Consider the following 23575-nt stretch of genomic DNA (forward strand, 5'->3'; position numbering starts at 1 on the left):
AAATCACTGTATGAAAGCACTGGAGTCTTCTCGGAGAAAGATATTACAGCTGTCAGCATCTGTAGAGTCACACTGCCACAGCAGGCATCGTGGAGAGTATAAAAGGTACCAGGCAAGGGGCAGTAGCATGTGTGGACAGTGCCATCTGCAGGCAGCTTTGAAACATACCTTCTAGTGTCCCTGATGACCCTTAATAGACCATATTAATAGAAGCATGACTGCACCATCTGTTTTACTTGTATTGTTAATACATAAATGTATGCTTCAACTGTGAAGATTTTTTATCTTATGAAGTATGATACAAAAAATAGAAATATGGCTTGTCATTTAAAGTTGTATCTTTATTATTGGTTTTGCTTCCATGACAATAGAAGTCCTGTCTTTTTTATACATGGTTGCAGCATTATGTAAGCAGTATGAAAATCGGATGGACTTTGCTGCATTGACAGAATAGGAATTTTATTATAGTTATCCCAGACTACTTTTTTCCAAAGCTGTGCAAAGAATCTAGACCTTGTTGGCTATCATGTTTGTTTACATTCCAAAACTTTGAAACAACTTCCAAAGTAAATATTTCATTTTTGGCCACCTGCAAAATTCCAGTCTTATGGTCCCTTAGTAGTTCTAAAAAGCTGGACAGGGTTCTGGACACGTAGAATCCGTCCCCTACCTTGGACAGGTCATCTAGTCACATATCAGGGTTGGAGGCTTTGAGAACAAAATGCAGGTCTGACCTTTGCGATGAGGCCGCACTTCCTCCGCATCCCTGCATGCTGTTTCAAGATGTCACATGACGGAACATGAAGGAACAGAGAACCAAAGTGTGAGGCATCTGAGAGTGGGAGTTCTAATAAAACTCCAAGGAGCTCCTCAGTGTTTAATCGCTCCACATGTTTTCAATGTCTCAATATTCCTTCATGGGATGCTTGAAGTACACCTATAACTCAAGATGTTCCATCACCTAGAATTTTAGGATTGAGACATCATTTAAAAAAAACAAAAACTATATGAACATATTTTTTTTTTATTTAACATCATGTAATCAAAGAAACTACAAAATATTATCGCAAAAGTCTACCGGAAGCCATAATAGTAGATTTTAGATTTCGAAATGTCATTTTTTGTTAAGTATACGGAAAACTACAAAGCACTATGTAATTCAATATGTTAACGTAACATTATTCAGCAGGTTTCATTCGACTTTATGAAGCACAATGAGCTCATTCTATAGGGTGATGCTAAACTTGTGGCAATAGCAAGAACGGAGCGGAGGTGCAGCACTGAAATATCTCGAAGGAACCATCTGTAAATTGGGCAGGGAATAAAAATACTGAGAAAACCAGACAGAGGTCGCACACACAGATAAATAAACTAAATAAATATAAACAGTCTCGACCAGGATAATCAGACCAGGGCTTGTTATTGAAAAATCCCCATCCACACAGCCTTTAATGAATCCACTGGCAGGATACTAGGTCATAGACACCAGACACACAAGCCTAGATCTCTACTCTGTCCCTTGTGTAGTGCTCCAGACCACAGCTAATACACTCCTTTCTGCTCTATTCCAGTATCTCCTAGCTCCAGCTTGTCTCTGCAATTTATCAATATATCCAGCCACCAATAAATGCCTCCACACACAGGTGCTCACACTAAAAAAGCCACTCATCTGACTGGAGTAGAAACTGTCGTCCACAATACAGGGACCTTGGAATGTTCTGCATAGTTCAGAGGGTACTCACCAGGAACACTACAATACCATTAAAGAATCAAACAGTTAGCACAATAGTACTAGTAGTTGTAGTAGTTCATTTAATATCTTTTATAAAGGAAACTGTGAGAACTTTGAACAGATAGTAATTCATATTGGATAAGATTTACTGGAATCATCAAGTTAGCTCTAGTGAGTGTTTTGGTGTAGCTGTGGTGCAACTAGCGCTCATAGAAATGTTAATGTGAATATAGTATTCCTGTTCTGAAGAGGCAATTACCGGTAATAGGACGATGTGAGAGAGAGAACCTGCAGGCTATCTTTGATTTTATTTCTATTAAACGACTGCAGGAGATCACTCACACCATCTTCATGGCTATCTCACACTGAGACTGTCCTTGAGAAGAAATATTCTGCCCTAATACCTGCCGCACTGGAGATGGGCTAACGGTGGGTTAATAAAACTACATTTACGAGACTGAATAGAAAAAAAGAGAAGACAGTGACTTTGGCATACATTTTCCACTTTCCTTTATTAAGATGGGTTAAAAATGCCCCTTCATTCAAGGTAAAGTACACACACTGTTACAATGCATGCTTTTTAAATGAATATTTTCCCCTTTTTAATTTGTATAGTACTTTGTATGTTTATTAAACCATGGTATTTGTTTTTAATTATCATGTATCACATGGATGTTTAATAAAGTTACATGCATATTTTCCACTAGGACTGTCTCTGAGCAGGGTGGAGTTCTATAATGAGGACAATATAAAAATTAAACACTGCAGTGTGCACCGGTAATTTGAACCTGACACAGTTTCTTTAAAGGATTTGAAATTGTAATTCTGGCAAACTCATTGTTTCAGGGGGAAGAAATGACCAGTGCACACCCTTGGCGCTCATTTGTATACAGCTCAGAGACTACCCAAAAGGTAAAATATTCTGTTAAATATGCCATATATCCCACTCAGAAACAGAAATAATTGATAATCAAGTTCCAACCATTTTCAATCAACAATCCCGCTGCACAGTCTGAATACAGAGGAAAGGTTACGAAGACGGTATTCTTTGCTTTTCATGTTGAACAGACATGACCTGTCAGCGCCAAGTTCAATAACACCATTTATTTGAACAGTTCTGTGGATGCTGCCTTCTTCCATAGTCACATGCTCAAAGAGTCACATGTCTCCACTGCTAAATTTGTCAGGAAAAAAAATGTTTTCTCAAATTAGAACCCAGGTCTACACCGGGACACAAGTTTCTCAAAACAATGGATGTTTCCTTGAGTATGCTAGTCTTAAAAAACAACAGCAAAGTTCCCTTAATCTGTAGCATTCCTTCAGCATTAACTACCTGCTAATAGCAGCTGACACCCACAGATAGATTATTCAATTGGAACTGATTAGATCAATAAGCACAACGAATGTGTCCTTTAAAACCACTAAAGGCCGCTACACACCTGACACGATCGGACAAATGAATGTGTCATACGACACACTGCACCCCCACAAAAAAAATGAAACATGTATTTTTGATACCGGCAACACTGAAGCGATGCGAAATAAATAAGATTGATGTCTATGTTTGCGATTTTGTCGCACGGCAGCTAGGGAACTGACCAACGAGAAACAGCTTCCCTTGCGCGCCTTCAGTAAACAACGGTGGAGAACAGCTGGCAGTCCATGTTCAGGGAACTGGATATAGCTAGTGTGTATGATTCGTTTACCTTTACTGAAATAAGTATTCTGAAAAGCTATTATGTATTCTATATTTTTATTAGCTGTATAACAGGACTATCATACGTGTGATTTTTTCTGAGCTGGATACAATCAGAGGAGAGTCTATCACATCGCGGGCGCCTGCCGCCCTTAATCGAAAGTACCATTTTATCGCAGGACGCATCGCATCGCGTCCGGTGTGTGGAGAGCTTTAGGCTTACACGGAAGCATGTTTTTTTAGAGCAAGGGAACCCCCTGTACCAGCCACTTATTTTCAGGGGTAATGCTGAAATAAGCACATATAGGTGGGTGATGCAGTCCAGGGTGGTTAGTGTAACAATCCAGCTGTTATCAACTCCTAAATATGCCATGAACAATGACACATATTTTTATTGAGGACCTTTCAACAGAGGCTGCACTGGCTGGGTGAATATTTGAGGCTCCTGTCCTTTTCTTACTTTCCTTCATGGTTTAGGGGCTTTGTACTGCATTGATGGCTGAGGCTGAATGATAGCCACCCAGATACTGTTAGCAAACAAGTAAATCATATTGATCGCGGCTGCCTTCAGCTGAAAGAGCCAGTAAATCTGCCGACCCATTGTCTGCAGCTCTGCCGGGATTCACTGGGAACGCTGAGGTCACACTATCAGACCCACCACCCTGCCTTATATTTTAAACTCTGTTTGTTTTGTACAGTGACATAGTAATCAATAAGATCATTCATTATCAGGACTGTTTTCTGTTTTCCAGTAATGATTTTATTACTGTTTAGTTTCAAATCCCAGTGCAAGAATGTATTGATAATAAATTAGTTACAAAAGTTTAAGTTGTTAATTATATAGCTATATACATGTTCATTTTTAGATATGTGTAAAAAAAATATATACACACAGTATATATTATATAGTCACATACATATTGATAATGAATTGGTACAATTATATAAATCTAGACCCTATTACTGGTGGTCTACAGCCATCAGAAATGATCAGATGCAACAATAAGATGAACTATACTGTTGAATGATTCGTATGTACCTATGTATCATCCAAGATATAAAGCATGTGATGCAGTAAGATATCTCAATGCTGTGTTTGCTGTTCCCTCATTCCACACCAGGGTGCAGGATTTCTCCGCTAGGAGCAGGTGGAGTGAGGTCTGAAGGTCAGTGAACCTTTCAGCACAAGAGCAACTTCACAAAAACACTTCACTGAATTAATATGATATATTTAACATGGGATTATCAGTGAAAACTCATTTTCATTTTTTCCAATCTAATAAAAGTACATTGTAACCACGCTTAATAACATTGTAATTATGTAAGTGCACATGTATTTATCAAGTAACTACTATGTAAATACACCTAATGTAAAGTGTTACCAGTATGCTTTTCAAGCTTCTTTCAGGGGCTTTCCAACAACTAAACACAATCATTGACACAAGAATCGAGTACACCCCTTGAGATAGAATGACCCAATTGCAATTCAATTGTAAAAGACAAGTTCTTACATCGTGTTGTGCCACATAAAAGGATTTCTGAAGGAGGCCAAGCCCTGTAATCAAGAGCCAAGAGCTGTCATCACAGCCAGTCTGCATTTACTGTGTCTCATGTGTGGGTTTGAGGGCAGACTGGTGTGTCTGCACGGTCCCTGCGCTGGACACTGCTGTCTGGGACAGCACACTTTGGGGTGGGGATATTCAGTCAGCAAATTGGAATGAGCTTGAGGTTAGAAATAGGCCCCTTTTGTGTGTAATCGTTTTGGAAAAGTTATTTTAATAGATAGGAATTCTGCTATAGTTCTTCACCTGTTTTTAATGGCATCACAAAAAAGCAATGTGTATTTTAAAATATTTAAAGTTATATTCCCTGCAAGACTATTCAGGCTTGGTGCCTCAGTGTCAAATACACATATGCATGAGCCTATTATACACAGTAATATACTGTATGCATTGAGAAAACTTATTAAAAAGCAAGAGGCACAAAAACGTACTTGTCTGAAAACCTTACAACTGAAAACGTGCATCTGCTGGTTATGTAACATAATATGTCATGGTCCTGTAAAGTATGATAGTCTGGTAAGCTATTGAATGATCAATTCATTGTTGCATTTTTGGCAATACTAAAAAGAAACACAGGTGTAAAAAAGTAGATTTATGTTCTGGTTAAAATAAAAACGTATACTGAAGTCTAGACTGCACTCCAACACAGTTTACTGTATACTACTGAATGCTCTACTGGCTTTCTGAATAAAGCTACTCTGCCTTTTAAGCTTTTTTATAATATAAAGCTCATTAATTAGCCATTTCAAAAGCAAAGCATGCAAAAAACAGCCTGATTGAAGCACTATATAATTAAGTTTTCACAGAGGAATTTCATCGAATTATTACCATGTGCTCAAGGGTCATTCTGCTGTATATGACCCAGCGCCTTCCCTAATAACATCAAAGGGCCATTACTGTAACATATGGGTTCCCTGCTCATAATCATGAAAGTGAAGCTGAATGTTTTTTAGTTTCAAGAGACGGAGCCAAAACAAAACTTCATTACCATATCTGAAAAACATTGAAGGAATTTTCTCCCTTGGCTGTCAGCCACACACTTTTATTTTCAATCAGGCAGTGATTATTAAGATGAAAGGGTTGGATTGCTTTTTCTTTCTTTCAGCCCCTTTGGTTGGTATTTGGACACATCGATTTCAGTGAAGATCTCTTTGCTTTTGGGGGGTATTGGAGTAGACCTTAACAACTTACGATACAATTCCATTCATCGTATCTAATAGGTATTATCATCACTTTGTACATTTCTGATATTTTCCCATATGAAAGATGTCAACCGTGTATTTAGATTGAAAGGTCTTTTTAACACTGTGCTTCCTGCACAAGCATGGGTGAAGACCAGTACACACTCATAAAGAGAATTTCAAACCTAAACTCTGCTATAAGAATGTGGCCTGGCATGGAGTATAGAATAATACAGCGGCAGTGTCAAAACTGTATTCACTATTCTCTACAAAACAGATACTTTACAAAGTGTGGACATTCCCAGATAATTTAGTATTGAACAAATCAACCTGCTCCGCCCCTACGGTTCTTTAGAATAAGCAGGCCTTGCTTAATCACAAGCGTCACTGTCGGGCCGCACCCACAGTAGCTGATTGAAAATGCACTGCCACCAATCTGCAATTCTCAATCTTATGACAAGCCAAATTATCATTTTGAGATATCTTGAAATGATTTAAAGATATGTGAAAATGCATTTTAGATATCTCATTTAAAGCTCCATTTAAAGATATTTGGAAATCATTTTTGAGATATCTCTAAATGTATTTCAGATATCTGGAAATGATTTAGCGATATCTTAAAATATTTAGAGATATCTATAAATTCATTTGAGATATCTCTAAATGATAACTTGGCTTGCCAAACAATCTGGACACCAATAAGCTTAAACAGGTATCTCTACCACGACAGTGTCCACGCCAAGACACTGCTTAGCTGGCTGAGAAAGCATTGCATCAACCTGACATTAACCTTCCTCACATTCACACACACTTAGTGTTGCAAGGCACCAACAGAGAACCTGGTACCATCCAGCATCTGACTTCACTGAGAGCCAGTGTCGGCTCCTCCCTATTACAGTCCATCCCCCGTCCCCCTTCTAAGAGATGGTCCCACCAGGGCAGGTTCGAGGCATGCTTAGTGTTGCACAGCAAAGTCAAAGCTAGGTTCGAGCCCAGGCCTTTAGCAGTGAAAGGCTTCAATTTAGAGTAAAGCATCTGTTTAAGGATTTTTACAGCAAAGAAAGAGCAAAGTCCATTAACAGGTGCAGACACAGGAAATGTATTGTAATTGAACAGTGAAAATTGTAGTGAAGCTAATGGAACGGAGTTAGAAAGGTTTTGCATAGTAAAAGCATAGCACAGCACAGGTAAAGATTGTAAAGCCCAGAGATGTATGGAAAAGTACAGTATATAAAAAAAAGACCTGGTAAACTATAGGAAAAAAGCACAGGGGAAAAACTACAAAAATACAAAATGTCTGTGCAACTTTACTGTGGTAAACTTTTAAAAGGGATGCAAAGCCACTTGATTGATTCATTGAAATGCTGCAGAACTGACTAGATAACACACTGTCCTTAATAATAAAACACAAAATCAAAGTTCACCTAAAGTGCAATTTTCAGTCAGGAAAAAGCATTGCTGTAGAAAAACCATGCTGCTGCTGCTGCTGCTTTGTTGTGGAAATGTTTGCAGTCGTAACCGCTTGGCAACACCGCCCACTTGGGGTTCACACTCTGCTGCACAACCATATGCGAACACACACTGACAAACAGCAGACAAAGTCTCAGGCTGCCAGCTCCATCTAGTAACAGCTACTGGGAACGGACAGCAATACAAAAGGAAGCAAGATGCATAGTGGCTGCTCTAGATTGCACTGCCTTATACAGCTATACTTACCCTAGCCTGTATTACACATGTCTTTGGTGAAAGTGAATTTGGCAACTAGAGCTGCTACAACAGAAACCTATGAGCATGTAATCTGAAGCTACATACTCTACTGTGTTAATATCATTTGAAGGTATGAACAAAAAGTGTCCCAGTGCAAAGCAGCTTGAACCATTCCAGGTTTTACTTTCCGTGAGCAAAGTTAGCCATACTGTGAGATTATACGTGGTTGTTAAGAGTTTTCAGCATGCTTGCATACATCAGCCTGTGCAATCTTCTTGATCAGATATCAGGCCTTGTCAACAAACCAGTTTGTTTAAATGGTCTGTCCCTCACATGTCTGGTAAACAGCATTCTGCACTATATAAAAGCTGCATCTCCCAGTTTCAAGTGAGTGTCAGCCACGTTGGGAAAGACAGATCTTCACTATTAGCAATCCTGGAGAACACTTGGCTGCTTATAATAAAAACCAAGACAGCTTCTCTGATGGAACAAGCAAGACAGAAACATGCATCCCCCGCCACTCTGTAAATTCAAAATTAGAGCCATCAGTATGACAAAAAAGTTGGTGACCAATGGCAATGCATTGTTAAATGACAATTGGTTCTCTAGATATACTGTAATGTAAATAGTGTTACCATATGTACATATGACTGCCTCCGCTATACCCCTGTCGCTGCATATTTCAGCCCTTGTGGGGGATTAGACGAGGCAGTTACTCCTCCAGAACAATTTAAACACTTTGAAAATCATGTATTGTTCATAAAAACTATTAAAAACCATATGCATCACTATGGAGTTAAATGAGTACTATGGCACTTGAGTACTCTGTAACATGGTTGAATTATTAATGTGCCTTGGCTCAGCATACAATCAGTGGGTTCAGGATTCCTAGACAGCAGCACTGGACTAGACTCCACTCAGGAGACACGGTCTGATGATTAGTAACATATTGACAGAGGTTTCCAGTGAATTACCCCCAACAGTCTCCCCTCTGTTCTCCTGCGGGGAATCATTGATGGGAAAGACACAGGTCTGGTAACAAATATGGAGACTGTGTCTCTTATACCCAGACTTGAAAGTGCATTGGAAAACCAGCGAGCATCTCCACAATTCAACCTGCCTCTCATCCTCATCATGTAAGGTTTAAAATAAACATGTAATATTGTATTCTGTGTACAGATATGCATTTGGAAGGAGTCCCATGTTAGCCTGGTATGTAAGTTTTCTATTGTAATGTTCCCACAGGGGTACAGGGTAGAATGGTAAAATGGTCTTTATTGTATAAGTCCATTATATGTGAAAGGGCTGTGTCAGCTAAGGTGAAAGTGTGCGGGTTCAGAGCCAAATGAAATGCAAAACTATATAAGCTTGAAGGAGACTGTATTTCAGTGAATTGCTTGGGTTGAAGTGGACTGATCACATCTCTGAAAGGGCGTTCTTGGTTGAAGGTAATGAAGAATGGGTTGCAATAATTGTGATGTTTCTGTATCTTGAATAACCAATGGATGTAAACAAATGTAATCATGTATTGACTATATCATCTGTTAAGAATAATCTTTAATTAATCAATAAACCATGTAATTGGGATCATTATAAAAGTAGAATTGTCTGATTCATTCTAATAAATAATAAAGTTACCACACCCTACAATCATCAACAAATTATTGGGCAATCACAAGACGTTACATTCTACTGTATGTTTATGAGTGTTCAGTGTATACCTCTAATCAAATTGAGAGTGTATTTCTCGCACACTTTTTTGCGCAGTCATGCCTGCAAGCGAAGCAAGTGGGGTCGGTCATACAAAGAGTTTACAATCACATTTAAAAAATATGATTACTTACATTACATGGGCAGCAGCGTAGTGGTGGTTAGAGATCTGGACTCTTAACCGGAGGGTTGTGGGTTCAATTCCAGGTGGGGGGACACTGCTGCTGTACCCTGAGCAAGGTACTTTACCTAAATTGCTCCAATAAAACCCCAACTGTATAAATGGGTAATTGTATGTAAAAATAATGGGATGTCTTGTAACAATTGTAAGTCACCCTGGATAAGGGCGTCTGCTAAGAAAATAATAATAATAATATATATAGTGTGGGTATAAACTGCAAACTTCGTTTAAAAAAAAAAAAACAATGTATCAATTTCAGTACTAGTTAATGCCACAAAAGAAAATGTATTCCTTCCTTCAGTTCAAGTAATTAAATATGAAATCAATTTTGCTGACGGCCTTTCTAACAAAATTTTCTTCTGACTACAAAAATTCAAAGAGATCTCACCTGCCTACCTGCTGAAAGTAGTAATTAGCACTTGAATTCATCTGATCAACTGAAAAAAGCATGCCTCAATTCAAGACTGTTACACATTTCATCAAGACAGGACAGAAATGCATACTCCAAGATCACATTTTCCCCAGTACTGAATATAATGGAAATAATTGATTTAGTTATTTATCAGCTCTCCATTGAGTTCACCAATTTAACAGAGCCTTTTTTATATACCGTATCTACACCACCTACATAATGCATGATCATCACATTTTGAAAACGTGATTTGGAATGAAGTGAACAGATATGAACTCCTCATTATTATTATTATTATTATTATTATTATTATTATTATTATTATTATTATTATTATTATTATTTGTTTATTTAGCAGGTGCCTTTATCCAAGGCGACTTACAGAGACTAGGGTGTGTTAACTATGCATCAGCTGCAGAGTCACTTACAACTACGTCTCACCCGAAAGACGGAGCACAAGGAGGTTAAGTGACTTGCTCAGGGTCACACAATGGCTGAGGTGGGATTTGAACCGGGGACCTCCTAGTTACAAGCCCTTTTCTTTAACCACTGGACCACATAGCCTCCTATGCTGCATGCTGCAGCAGTTCACTTGTAGTGCTTTATACACCTTTAACTGTGATACCACTTTGACAGAGTGCCAGGCAGAAAACAAGAAGAAAATCTTAGGTAATTACATGAGAGCGTGAGGCCAAGCCAGAATGATTCCTACCTGGACCACTGAGTCTGTAAAACTCAATCTCCTCTCGTTCCAGTAACAAACTGCTGCTGCCTATCTGCAACCAGACAAGTGTAAGGATCACATCTTTCAATAGCTGGCATTTTAAAAAGAATCCTCCTACCTCTAGGAGAATGTCACTATTCACAGCCCTCTATTCTAGCTACATTTTATAAGCAGTCCTAAATTTAACTCTTTCTCACTGGATGCTCATTAGGTAGCTTCTTCTAACAGAGAAGCAGGTTGGAGAATCCCATATCATCCAGCAAGCCACAATCTTAACCAGGCATGACAGAGTCCCAATTCAAACCGGTTCCCTCTTTGCAGACGGGAACAAACTGGATTAATTTCAAATGGCTTTGAACTCCCATTGTTAGAAACGTGCCATTATTAAACCCCACCACACTTTGATAGATTTGAAAATACTGTACTGCATTGATTTTAGTTGTCTGAAATGTATTGCCCAGGTACAGTACATGTTATGCATTACATAGTGTGTGTAAAACAGTTGATAAGCATTTGTAAACCAATAATAAATACCATTCATTGTAAATGTATATAAAACAAGAAAAAAAAAAAAGAAAACTATTTTCCTTTGTGTTTTCGGCCTTCCCCAGCTGGACATAACGGATACTTTAAAACACAAATTCCAGTCAAACAACTGCCAACTAATGTACATACAAATTGAAACAAAAATAGTGTAATTGACAGATATGACCAGCTGCCTCATAAATAAACTGTCAAATCAAATAGAGTCTGAACTAAACATGTGTGGCTGCTTCAGATCATTCAATGTACCTTTAATCTGCAACTTTAAACTGCTGTACAGTGAGTAGAAAAGCCCCACTTACCACTTTGAAATGAAAGTGGAAGAGGAAGGACATGAGCAGCGGGCCGTTCTCCAGAATCCGAGGCTCTCGGCTCTCATATCTCCTGAGGAACCGCTGAGGAGGGCTTGCTTCAGGTTCAGCAGCTTCTTCAGCTCCTGATAACAGACCATACATGCTTTGAAGGGAGTGATTCCTGGACAGAATCTTAAGAACACTCTCAGCAGGCTCAGCACACAGTAGTGCCTGTATCTTCAGCTTCATAGTCATATCATTAGTTCAGCTAGGCTAAACTCACCTGGCTAGCAAGGGTCACATACTTAGATCAAAGGCATTTCTCCTATGTTGACTGCTGATGTCTACTGATTAATTACTGTGCCTTATTCAAAGGCATTTTGGAGCCCAATGCTACACAGAACAATCTTAACTGCAAGAAAACTACAATATTTTAGGCTCTTTAGAAACTAGGGTGGAGCTTAGAAATAGGATTCCTGCACTCCTCCAAAACATTGCTTTCAATAGGGCTTGTGTTGGAAATGACAGCGTCTTCTAATGCATTTCCTACTCTGAGCATGCAATGTGCTCCAATTGGGACACAGTGCAGAGTGAGACTGACCTACAGCAGAGGAAGTGATCAATAAATAGCAGGGTATCATATTAGAAGAAGATAGAATACATTTTAAAATATGTTTCTCATATAGTGCTTTACATTATGTTGCAATTGTTAATTTTTTTCATCTTGCAATATTTTAAATTGCAGGTGTACCTTAATATACTAAATAGAATAATTGATTGGCCAACTGACCAACCAATCATGGTCCCAGTTTCCCCCATTCCAGCCCCATTCTCACATGGCTGGAATGGAGGTTTGGGGGAAGCTTCCTTTGAAGCAGGGTCAGGGGGGTTAACCCATTCCCTGCCAAACCTCAACAAACTCAAATACCTGTCACAGCTACTAAATGAAAGCTTTCCGTTTGCATTTCTTACCTTCAGTTAGACATTTCCTACATTGTGTAGGTGAAATGACCTTGGACGTGCAAGTGTGAGAGACTTGAAAGTAAGACATGTAACCTGAAAGTAAGACATGTAGGCTATTTCTTTAACCAAGTATGTTACTGGATTCTTTCAAAACCGCACCTGAGTACAATACAGTGAATGCATGAGCATGATGGATAAGGTAATGCAATGATTTCATTAATTAAAACCTGGCTAGTTTCACATACTGTTCCTTTGGCTTTTATGGTGTTCAAATTGCAGCTACTCAAATATTGTATACTTTTTTTGATTAGTCTGCATTAAAGGGCTTTGACTATGAGTTCAGTGGCTGCTACTCAATTCTAATTGCCAGCCATAGATTATGTTTTGCAGTCCAGATCAGCCAGTGTCTCTACATCAGTGAGCACCAACGCCATCTAGTGCACAGTAGTGTATTGCAAGCAAAACAAAAGGAGACTTGAGTCAAAATGGCAGATCACTAACTGGCGTTGGCTCTTACTTCTATGAAGATGTTTTGACTGATCAGGTCTATGTTACATATATCTGTTGTTGACAGCTGGAACTGAAGAGCAGCTCCAGAAGTCAGGTGAAAGCACCTCAACATAGACTGAACAACAAATACAAAGCACAGCATTTGAGTTACTGCAACAAGAAGCACTCAGTATGATAATAAACATCATTCAACGTTAAGGGGACTGTGACAGGGGTGCAGATCTGAAGCTACTTGCCCTTTCATGCAAACAACCTTAAAAGAAACAAAGAATGAAAAGATCTTTCAAATAAGAACAGGGGACCACGCACTAGTGATAATATTGCATTGCTAATAATAGGCAAGGAAGTGGATGAAACACTGCAGTATGCAGTAATTTGCTAACTTTAATGGAAGTCATTCATTTTCTTAATGGTACAATCAGCTGGGGGTGCAATATGCCATGGCTAATTATCCCAACCTGTGCACAGCAGAACACTACAGTACAGCAAAATGGAAACAGCTTTACAACAGATCCCTCAACAGATCACTAGTGGAGTAACACGCTATAGTACATATTGTAAATGCAGCCTGTCAACTGAAATGAACATGAAGTAATATAGGATTGATCACAGCGTATTGTATGCTGTGCAGAGCGCACATCCTGTTTGTAAATTACCCATCATTAATTGTGTGATTTACATTGCCCTCATTTCAGTGATACCCCTCAGCTGTGCTCAGTGGTGACATTACCACTCCACGCCTTGCCAGCAGCTTAGCATAGCTATACAGAGAGGCAGCAATACAGTCCACCTAATATTAAACTAGGACAACCCCAGCGTTAACCAAACATGTGCATGAAATTAAAAGGCGACAGCATGATATTATAAATGATAATATTATTACACCGTTTTTAAATGCTAAGAAAAAAAAGGTATTGCCACACAGGATTGAAATTTGGTAGGTGATGCTGCTGCATTATGGAACATGATAAAGCATAGGACTGTAAGCATTGTAAAGAGAGGTATGGTAAAGCATTTAAAAAAACACATGGCAGATCATGGTAAGCTATGTTATATGAATATAGCAGTATAACCACGAGGAAAGCATGGAAGAACTTCAAAATGACTGTGCATATTTACTGTGCTAAACTTTTATAAGGGTCTTAAAGTTGAATATTTTTTTGGAAAGCAATGACAAGCTATTGTTTTGCTTCATTCTTAACTACATTCCAGATATTCTTTTGCATTTGCAGTTTGATTCCTGGCAAGTCCGTTAGTGTGTTGCAGCTAGCTTCCTTGGCTTTGTGTGTGCTAGTCTCAATGGGAAACCACCAAAGATAATGCCTGAAAGACTTACTTAGGGCAGAATATTTAAAGCACCTAGCTAAGCTAAACTTAACTATGCATAATGTATTGGAGCAGTGACTTTTAAACAATTACAGACTCCTTTAATAACCAGCATGCTCCAGCTCATCCAGAACTCTGCTGCTCGTCTGGTGTTCTCTCTGCCTCACTTCTCCCACGCAACTCCACTGCTCCGCTCACTCCACTGGCTCCCGATCACCGCTCACATCCAGTTCAAGACTCTTGTACTAGCCTACAGATGCCTTGACCAGACTGCACCCAGCTACCTCCAGACCCTCATCTCTCCCTACACCCCCACTCAACCTCTCTGCTCCTCCTGCACTAGAAGACTGGCTCTACCTCCTTTACGCTCCCCTGCCTCCAGAACCCGCTCCTTCTCCACCCTCGCCCCGCAGTGGTGGAATAACCTTCCTACAGATGTCAGGACTGCCCAGTCCCTGAACACCTTCTGGCGCCTCCTCAAGACTCACCTCTTCAGACAGCACCTGTAGAACTCCTCTTTTTTTCCCTCTGGACACTCTTCCTTAATTGCGCTTTACTTGCTCTTATCCACCCCCTATTTTACTGCATTTAATCCTGTACTTTAGAGTACTGTAATCTGTCAAGTGTTATTTAATCTGTAGTATTTTGTATTTAATTACAGTATATCCTGATGTAACTATCACTGACACTGTTATCTGCTCCGTTATTGAATCGTATTTTGTCATACTTGTACTTGCTAGAACCAAAGTCATTGTATTTATCTTGCTCTTAATTGTATTATTACTTGTACTGTGATTCTTGAAATGTATTTTTGTTTATGACTGTAAGTCGCCCTGGATAAGGGTCTGCTAAGAAATAAATAATAATAATAATCTGTGTTTTAAAGATGCAGTGTCACACAGGCATGTTCAATTCTACAATAAGCTGAATTCATTCTTTACTACGTTCTTCTACATTCTAGAGCACTGCTTAATGCAGACCTTGTTGACAGTCAGGTCTGTATACATTGGCTCACACTATAAGGACACAAGCTTACGTTCTTGCAGCAAAAACTTATGTGCTTTATTCTGAAGCACAGGAACTAAAAATGAAAATCACATTTCTGCAAAACAGAGCATTGCATGTATATTTAGGCATTATATTTCAACATTTCTAAAAGGGAGTACATTTATAATCTACTTACCATGTTTTGAAAATTAGGTCACTCTTTGAGCCTAAAGGACTTGGTTATAAGTCCTTTAATTTTATATAATAATATTATATGAATCTTTGCCATTACTTTAGGATGTCACATCTATTCAAATCTGCTAAACGTTATTGCAATGTGAGCTGACGGCATCATGAACTGATAAATGACTTGGACTGTTTCTCAGAAGAGCTATGCATTTGTTTATCTCAGTGCATGGAAAATGACTCAGACACTTAATTAGGTAGAAGATGTATAGGTAGGCTTCACACTGTGTGGAGTACCTCTGACAGAAGGGAATTTAATTATCAACATGCAGGTGGCTGGGGATCGGATTTCTGCTGAATAAATGGCATCCAGATGTAAAACAAATGAAGCACTTGCACTGATTTTAACAAATCTGCAAGGTCTTTAAATTGCTCTGGAAGGATTCTTCAAGATCTGTAACAAAGTCTGTTCTCAATGATCAATCTGGAGTCTTTCTTCTCGTAAATTCAGTGTTGCATACTGAATCTGCTATCAGCCCTCTTAAAGATCTGTTCTATTGACCGTCGTGCGCATTGTGGCTGAAACTGACTTGAAACAGGGAGATGCAGCTTTTATATAATAATACAGAATATGTGTCAGAGATTCAATCTGTGAAACCCGCTGTGTTAGACTCAATCAGTGATGTCACTTCACCATGTTCCTACAGGTGGAATGCAATGACATCACAATGCCTCACTACGAGTGACATGCAGTGACACAGGATTGCTTGCTCTGATACATTTACACAATACTGACACCTGACTGGCTGAACAACTGAAGGCTATATCTTGGAAACCTCTTGCCTGCTTTTTGATAAAACTATAAATGGGCTTTCTGGAAGGCTATTCTAGATGCTGTGAATGTAGGCCATTGTGGTCCACTTTTTTACGGCAGTGACACCTGTAAGGTCTTATTGGTATTCTCAGTGAGGGATACCTATGTTACTGACAGTTTTTACAGCTAAGTCCAGTAAGTCCTGCTGGGTATAGGTTTTACATATCAAGTACATTAGTAACAAAGAATATTTTAAAAGAAACAGAATGAAACGGATATTGAAATAATTCCAGTTTTATTGGCAGTCAGACAAATAGACTATTAAAGTACTCTAGTGGTTCTTGTTGGGCCCCATGTACTCTGGGTTCCTGGGGGCCCCCCTGGTAGAAGGGGGCCCGCTGGGAGAGGTGCAGTTGCAGTTGGTGCAGTGATGGTGGTGTGGCAGTGCCCGGTGGTGGTGCAATGATCCAGACATGGAGAACGCAGAGGCAGCCGCCATCATGGGCATGGAGAACCAGGGGTTGCAAAAGGGCAGCCAGCTGGCTAGGTGGGCCTGCATGGTGGCCAAGTCGGGGTACATGGAGGAGAAGCCCGGGAAACCCATCATCGGCCCAAACCCAGGAGCTGGCACCTGGGGCATGAAGTGGTAGACAGATGCAGCTGCGGTGGTGGTGCTGCTGCTCGCCTCCATGGCATGGCTAGTGGAGCGGGCAGGTGGGCCGTGATGGGGGAGGAGAAGCTGGGGTAAGTGGTTTGCCTTCCCCCCGTGATCCCCTGCCCTTCCTGGGGTGGCCAGTGGAGACAGGCTGCTGGAGGCAGTTCTGTTGGCCCCCTTGGCTCCCACGCTTGTTGAAGGCACCTCTGTTATATTGGGGGCTGTTTCAGTGGCAGAGGGGGGGTGGGGACTTTGCTGCCCCTCCAAAGTGATCTGGTCCATGGAAGTTCCTGCTCTCAGCTGGCCAGCCCCACTGTACTCTGGGTCTTGAGAGCCACTGATGGGAAGAGCGCTTTTAATTCCAACCCGTCGCTTCATTCTCATCACAAGGTTGGGACAGCCTCTTCGGAAATTGGGATTGTAGTAAAACTGAAACTGAAACACATTTTAACATTATTTAAATATCCAATATTTTTTAATGACATATATAATAACAAGTTTGACTATTGGCATGACTTAAATGTAGCTCACCATCATTTGTAAGATGTATTTCTGTATATAAAAAAGATGCTTTGATTTATATTAGAATAATGTGTCCATGCATATACTATTTTTGGTTACATCTGAATATTTTTTTTTTTTAATTCGTGTTTTATTTACCTTGGTCAATACTGCCGCTTCCTTTTCCTCAGCCAGGAAGTCACTCAATGAAGCGGACCTTTGGTAGTCTTGGCGGATTTTGCTGAATCCATAAAGGTTGAGCTGCCGAATGAAACTTTTCATGCAGTCGGTCTCGAAAATCCTGAGGGGGCCTTTCCTTTCCAAAACGTCCTTCTTAAAGAACTCCTCGTCGATCACCACGCAGTTCCCTTCCTGGTCCCACTTAATAGACTTGAACTGCTCGCTTTCCACGATTTTCCAGAGCTTCCGTGGGAAAGTAAGGGAGAGAAACTCGCCGTCCACTATCAGTCCGCCGTGGCACAATGCAAGACGCGGCTTCTTCAGAACCGTCTCTTCTGTCAACACCTGTAACGCGTTTTCCTCCAGCATCGACCTCAGCTCGGAGTCCCCACCGGCTGCCGTTTGATCGCAGATTGAAGACACCGAATGGAAAATCGACTTTGCTACTGTTTTGTTGTTGGAATCGATAGGTTCAAACTGATGAGAAGAGGTGCTAGGCACAGCCGCTGCTGAACTTTGGTCAGCAACCTCCATGTCCTCTTTATCTATTTTCACTGTTGGCTCAGTCGCTGCCATATTATTAGTAAAACGATACTTCTTCTAACTAATTTTAAGGGCAACTGGCATCTTAAAAGTCAGAAAGCAGCTAAGTGTTAAATGACAGTGTTCCAAGACGTCACAATGGGAAGACTGCAGCATAGTGCAAACTATCACAATGGTAAATGGCATCATCACAAATTAACATAATAATAATCTTAAAGTAAAAAGGTAAAACATATATTAAGTCAAATACATACAGTTACCACACTTACTATAATGTGCCACGTTAAAATAGTTTATATCATGAGTTTCTCAGTAACAGACTGCTGGCATTTAAAATATTTTTTCCACATTTCTATCGAGAGCGATTTATTATTATTATTATTATTATTATTATTATTATTATTATTATTATTATTATTATTATTATTATTATTATTTATTTCTTAGCAGACGCCATTATCCAGGGCGACTTACAATCGTAAGCAAATACATTTCAAGTGTTACAATACAAGTAATACAATGAGAGCAAGAAATACAATAACTTTTGTTCAAGTGTGACAAACCACAATTCAATAATACAGCAGATAATAGTGATAGTTACATCAGGATACTTCGAAACATTGCTTGCGGGACTAAAAGCTTAGAGGTGTCTATTTTGAAGAAAGTGTGTTTTTAAATACAATCTTCAAGGGCCAAAAAAGTTGTAGCCTTCTGCTATATAAACCATACCCCGACCCTTCCGTCCAGTGACGTTTGAATCACCCGGTATAAACTGTGGACTAAAAAGAAAAGTGAAAAAACGGCAATATGTAGTACACACTTTATGTTCTCAATAGAATTCCAGTGCAATTTTTGCATAGCAACATAAACTCTGAACACACTACAACCCCCCCCCCCCCCAAAAAAAAACCAAAACAAAACAAACAAACAAAAAAAACAGTAAGCTATTTAATATGTTAATGAAAGCCGTTTAAAAGTTTACATCGATATATAAGCTTACTGTGTTTTTCTCGGTGCTTACAATGCTTACCTATGCTCTAACTGTACTTTATTTGCTTTTGCAATGCTTTTACTATGAGGAACTTCATCTTATATGTAGAAAGTGAATTATATGAGTTTAGTTTACAGGACATACTTACCCATTTCAATAAAAGTGAATGTGTACAGGGCACATTATTTTGGTACTTGTGTGTTTTTTTTCTGGAGGCTGAAATGACTTGGAAGATAAACTTTCTTTACAGCAGTTTCCACGTCTCACCTAAATAAAAGTCCTCTGTGGTCTGGAAAGCTTGTGCATTTTATATACATATTCAGCTGATACCATTAAAATGTATCACTACAGAAACGGTTGTACATTGTATAGTGCTGAGACCCTTCCAAATGTTGATTTGTATTTTTTACTTATTATTTAATTTTCTTTAAGTTGAACAACATTCGACAATGTATAAAGAAATGCATAGTACACACATTTGTAGATCTATAATTTCGATTTATAATCTGATAGGGGTATTACAACTTTCTAGGAGACATACATCCAGACAGGCACTTTGGTTAAATATCCTAAGGGATAAAATAATAAATACATCCCTATTTTGCAAAGCATGAGGTATGACATCATAATATATGTTGGAGCAGTTAGTACAGTGGGCGCGTTAAGTAAGTGAGCCGCTCAGAGTGAGAACGCTCAAAAAGCACACTGAGCAGATTTAAATGACTAACGCTCCGCTGAGCGACTTTTAAAAATGGCGAATAAATGTAACACAGTTTTTGTTCCTGGGTAGTAAGTGTTATTTCCTAATTGCTTATGCCTCAAAAGTATAGAAAATGGCTATTATTCCCCACAAACTTTGCTTTTGTGACCAGGACAGTGATATTTTGAAATTTACCTATTTCCAATGAGAAAACGGGTGAATTTGTGTCTTTTCGTTCACATAAAGTCAGAAAAAAACAACATATGAATCCAAATTAACATGTATTTATACTAAAGTAATACAAAAATGACTACAAAAGATTTAGAAGTGAGTAGTTTTTCGGGATTTACGATTATACTGTAAATCACTTTCACGAATCAGCCCCCAAATGTAGTCTCCCATCATGTTCTCGTTATACTGTCCTTGGTAGCGGCGTTCAAAGTCCAGTATATCCTGGTGGAAGCGCTCGCCTTGCTCCTCCAAGTACACTCCCATGTTCTCCTTGAATTTATCAAGATGAGCTTCAAGGATATGGACTTTGAAGGACATTCTACAGCCCATTGTGCCGTAGTTCTTCACCAGAGTCTCAACCAGCTCCACATAGTTTTCGGCCTTGTGATTGCCCAGGAAGCCCCGAACCACTGCGACAAAGCTGTTCCAAGCCGCTTTCTCCTTACTAGTGATCTTCTTGGGGAATTCATTGCACTCCAGGATCTTCTTTATCTGTGGTCCGACGAAGACACAGGCTTTGACCTTTGCCTCAGACAGCTTAGGGAAGAAGTCTTGAAGGTACTTGAAGGCTGTTCCAAGCCGCTTTCTCCTTACTAGTGATCTTCTTGGGGAATTCATTGCACTCCAGGATCTTCTTTATCTGTGGTCCGACGAAGACACCGGCTTTGACCTTTGCCTCAGACAGCTTAGGGAAGAAGTCTTGAAGGTACTTGAAGGCTGCCGACTCCTTATCTAGAGCTCTGACAAATTGTTTCATAAGGCCCAATTTGATGTGCAGTGGTGGCATCAGCACCCACTTGACGTTGTTCCTCCCCACAGAGAACTCGGTCCGCTTGGAAGGGTCCACCATGCAGAAGTAGCAGTTGCTTGAGTGGTCAGTGGGTTCCCGCCAAATTCTTGGGATAGTGAACTTCATGGCTCTTTTTTCCCCTCTGTACCATCCTACAAAAATACATTTATTTCACCCATGACTAATGTGTAAGAGATTCTCGCAACATTTTTCATATATGATATATTTTTTCAATAACATTGAAAATTGTAAAACATTTTAAAATTAAAAACTTTTACAATTTTAAAAATTTTAACAAATTTTATAACATAAAATTCCAAGCAACAATTGTCCATCTTACCTTCCAGAGTTTTTTTGCAGTGCTCGCAGGTGAAATGAGGTGCCCAGGGTTTGTCTTGATCCCCGACAGGCATGCCGAAATATGCCTTGTAGGCCTCACACATCTTAGCAGGTGCTTCCACGGAGTACTTTTTCGCTCTTGTCTTGATAAATTGGCTGCAGACATAGCAAAATGCGTCTGCCGGATGCTTGCAGCCTCTTGATGCCATCTCAGAAAAATGCAGATTTGTATCCACTTAGGCAACTGGAACTAAACTGAACTGGTGGGCTTAAGGCCCCTGTATTTATACTACTATTTATATTACTGGAAAGTTCTAGAAACTAGAAGTTACTCCAAGTTTACTCAGCACTGAATCTATCTGTAATGTTCTGGAAAATAGGTAAATTTCAAAATATCACTGTCCTGGTCACAAAAGCAAAGTTTGTGGGGAATAATAGCCATTTTCTATACTTTTGAGGCATAAGCAATTAGGAAATAACACTTACTACCCAGGTACCAAAAAAAAAAAGAATTTGTTACACGGTGTAATAATTATTTGCTTGTTTGTGTTTCTGAGGCGATGGTAGATGAAATGGCCCCGTGTGAAGTTACTGTCCCCTGCTGTACCTTGCTGAGTTCGGCGCTCTGTTTGGACTGAACCTCATATCTGACTGTGTTTAATACCGACAATACCGACGTTAATAATGAAAATTATGAATAATACTTATACTACAAGCCTAATAATAATACATTCATAACTATAAAACAGCTCTACATTTAAAATTAAATTAAATGATACAAATTCGAAAACAACAATTTTTACCATCTTATTTAGCCAATTTAATACATAACTTCATAAATCGAAACCAGTTCATCGTTCTTGACAAACATATTTGTCAATCCTGCCTGTGATCTCCACTTGTTTCCTGCAGGTGGCCATTCATTGGCAGCAGTGTGGAGTAGTGGTTAGGGCTCTGGACTCTTGACTGGAGGGTCATGGGTTCAATCCCAGGTGGGGGACACTGCTGCTGTACCCTTGAGCAAGGTACTTTACCTAGATTGCTCCAGTAAAAACCCAGCTGTATAAATGAGTAATTGTATGTAAAAATAGCGTAAAAAAGTCATGTAATTGTATGTAAAAAATAATGTGATATCTTGTAACAATTGTAAGTCGCCCTGGATAAGGGTGTCTGCTAAGAAATAAATAATAATAATAATAATTCCGTCCGCTCACTCTGATCACTGATGAAAAATGCTCAGAAGCGCTCTGAGTGGCTCAGCGGGAGCGGAACTGAGCGAGTCGTTAAGTTGATTCTTTTACTGAGCCGCTCTGAGCCGCTCACTTACTTAACGCACCCAGTGATTACATCTGATGTCACAGCATTCTAGAGTTTGGAACCATCCAACACATCCACGGAAGTTCCACTCTCATCTGCCCATCCTAAGAAGAAATACTACTGGTACTCATCTCAAACTGTAGTATATCAACAGAAGGGACATTTAGAAGCATTTTGGTTTTGAAAGTGCCATTGCCTAAAACGTCTATAAACCAAGAGAGACAAGATGATAAAGAAGGATCCACCAGAGAACAAGCTAACTCTTTGTCAGTTGTAATGACCACCTCTTCATCTCAATATAACACAATAGATTTATTGAATAAATCAATGAAACTAAGCATCAAGAACAGACCTTCTTCAGACCAGGAAAGCAACACCGCTCCAGGGTCCGTGCTGGAAGACAGCACTGTACCAGAACTGACCAAATCTCTCATCCCAAAGAGACCCAGACTCCAGGACTGTGATCTCCTGTCACTCACCTTCCCGCTGAAACTGTGGAAAATCACGGGGAGTGCAAGCTACAAGTCCATCACCTGGAACCATGAAGGAAACCTGGTGATGATCGACGAGAGCTTGTTCAAGAAGGAGATCCAGGAAGCAAGCGGTCCCTTCAGGGCGTTTGAGACGGACAGCATGAAAAGATTCATTCGTCAGCTCAGTCTGCACGGCTTCACCAAAATCCGACAAGGCTTTCACAAGACTGCCACAGGGAAGGAAGAGCCCCCACAGGTATCTGAACATACAGCACAGCCATGTTTCCAATCTGTGTAATTACTATTTAATAACTCCTGTTTCTTGAAA

The 23575-nt window shown here is 39.6% G+C and overlaps 1 protein-coding gene across 1 annotated transcript; it reads right to left on the reverse strand.

Annotated features, from left to right (window-relative positions):
• Nucleotides 1-16858: 16858 nt before the first annotated feature.
• Nucleotides 16859-18439, reverse strand: LOC117430161 (heat shock transcription factor, Y-linked-like). The gene is made up of 2 exons (XM_034049957.1): nt 17843-18439; nt 16859-17617 (listed from the first exon to the last, which is right to left on the reverse strand). The coding sequence occupies exons 1-2, from the start codon at nt 18437-18439 to the stop codon at nt 16859-16861; spliced, it is 1356 nt and encodes a 451-aa protein (XP_033905848.1).
• Between the last annotated feature and the right edge of the window lie 5136 nt (nt 18440-23575).

Source organism: Acipenser ruthenus, chromosome 26 (genome assembly GCF_902713425.1).
Source record: "Acipenser ruthenus chromosome 26, fAciRut3.2 maternal haplotype, whole genome shotgun sequence".
Classification (NCBI taxonomy): Eukaryota; Metazoa; Chordata; class Actinopteri; order Acipenseriformes; family Acipenseridae; genus Acipenser; species Acipenser ruthenus.

What these genes read in the sequence shown, in the direction of transcription:
- LOC117430161 (XM_034049957.1), bottom strand. Translation starts at nt 18,439, where the DNA reads ATGGCAGCGACTGAGCCAACAGTGAAAATAGATAAAGAGGACATGGAG. An exon ending in AAGCGGCAGTATTGACCAAG is followed by an intron (nt 17,618 to 17,842) that starts GTAAATAAAACA and finishes AATGTGTTTCAG; the next exon opens with TTTCAGTTTTACTACAATCC.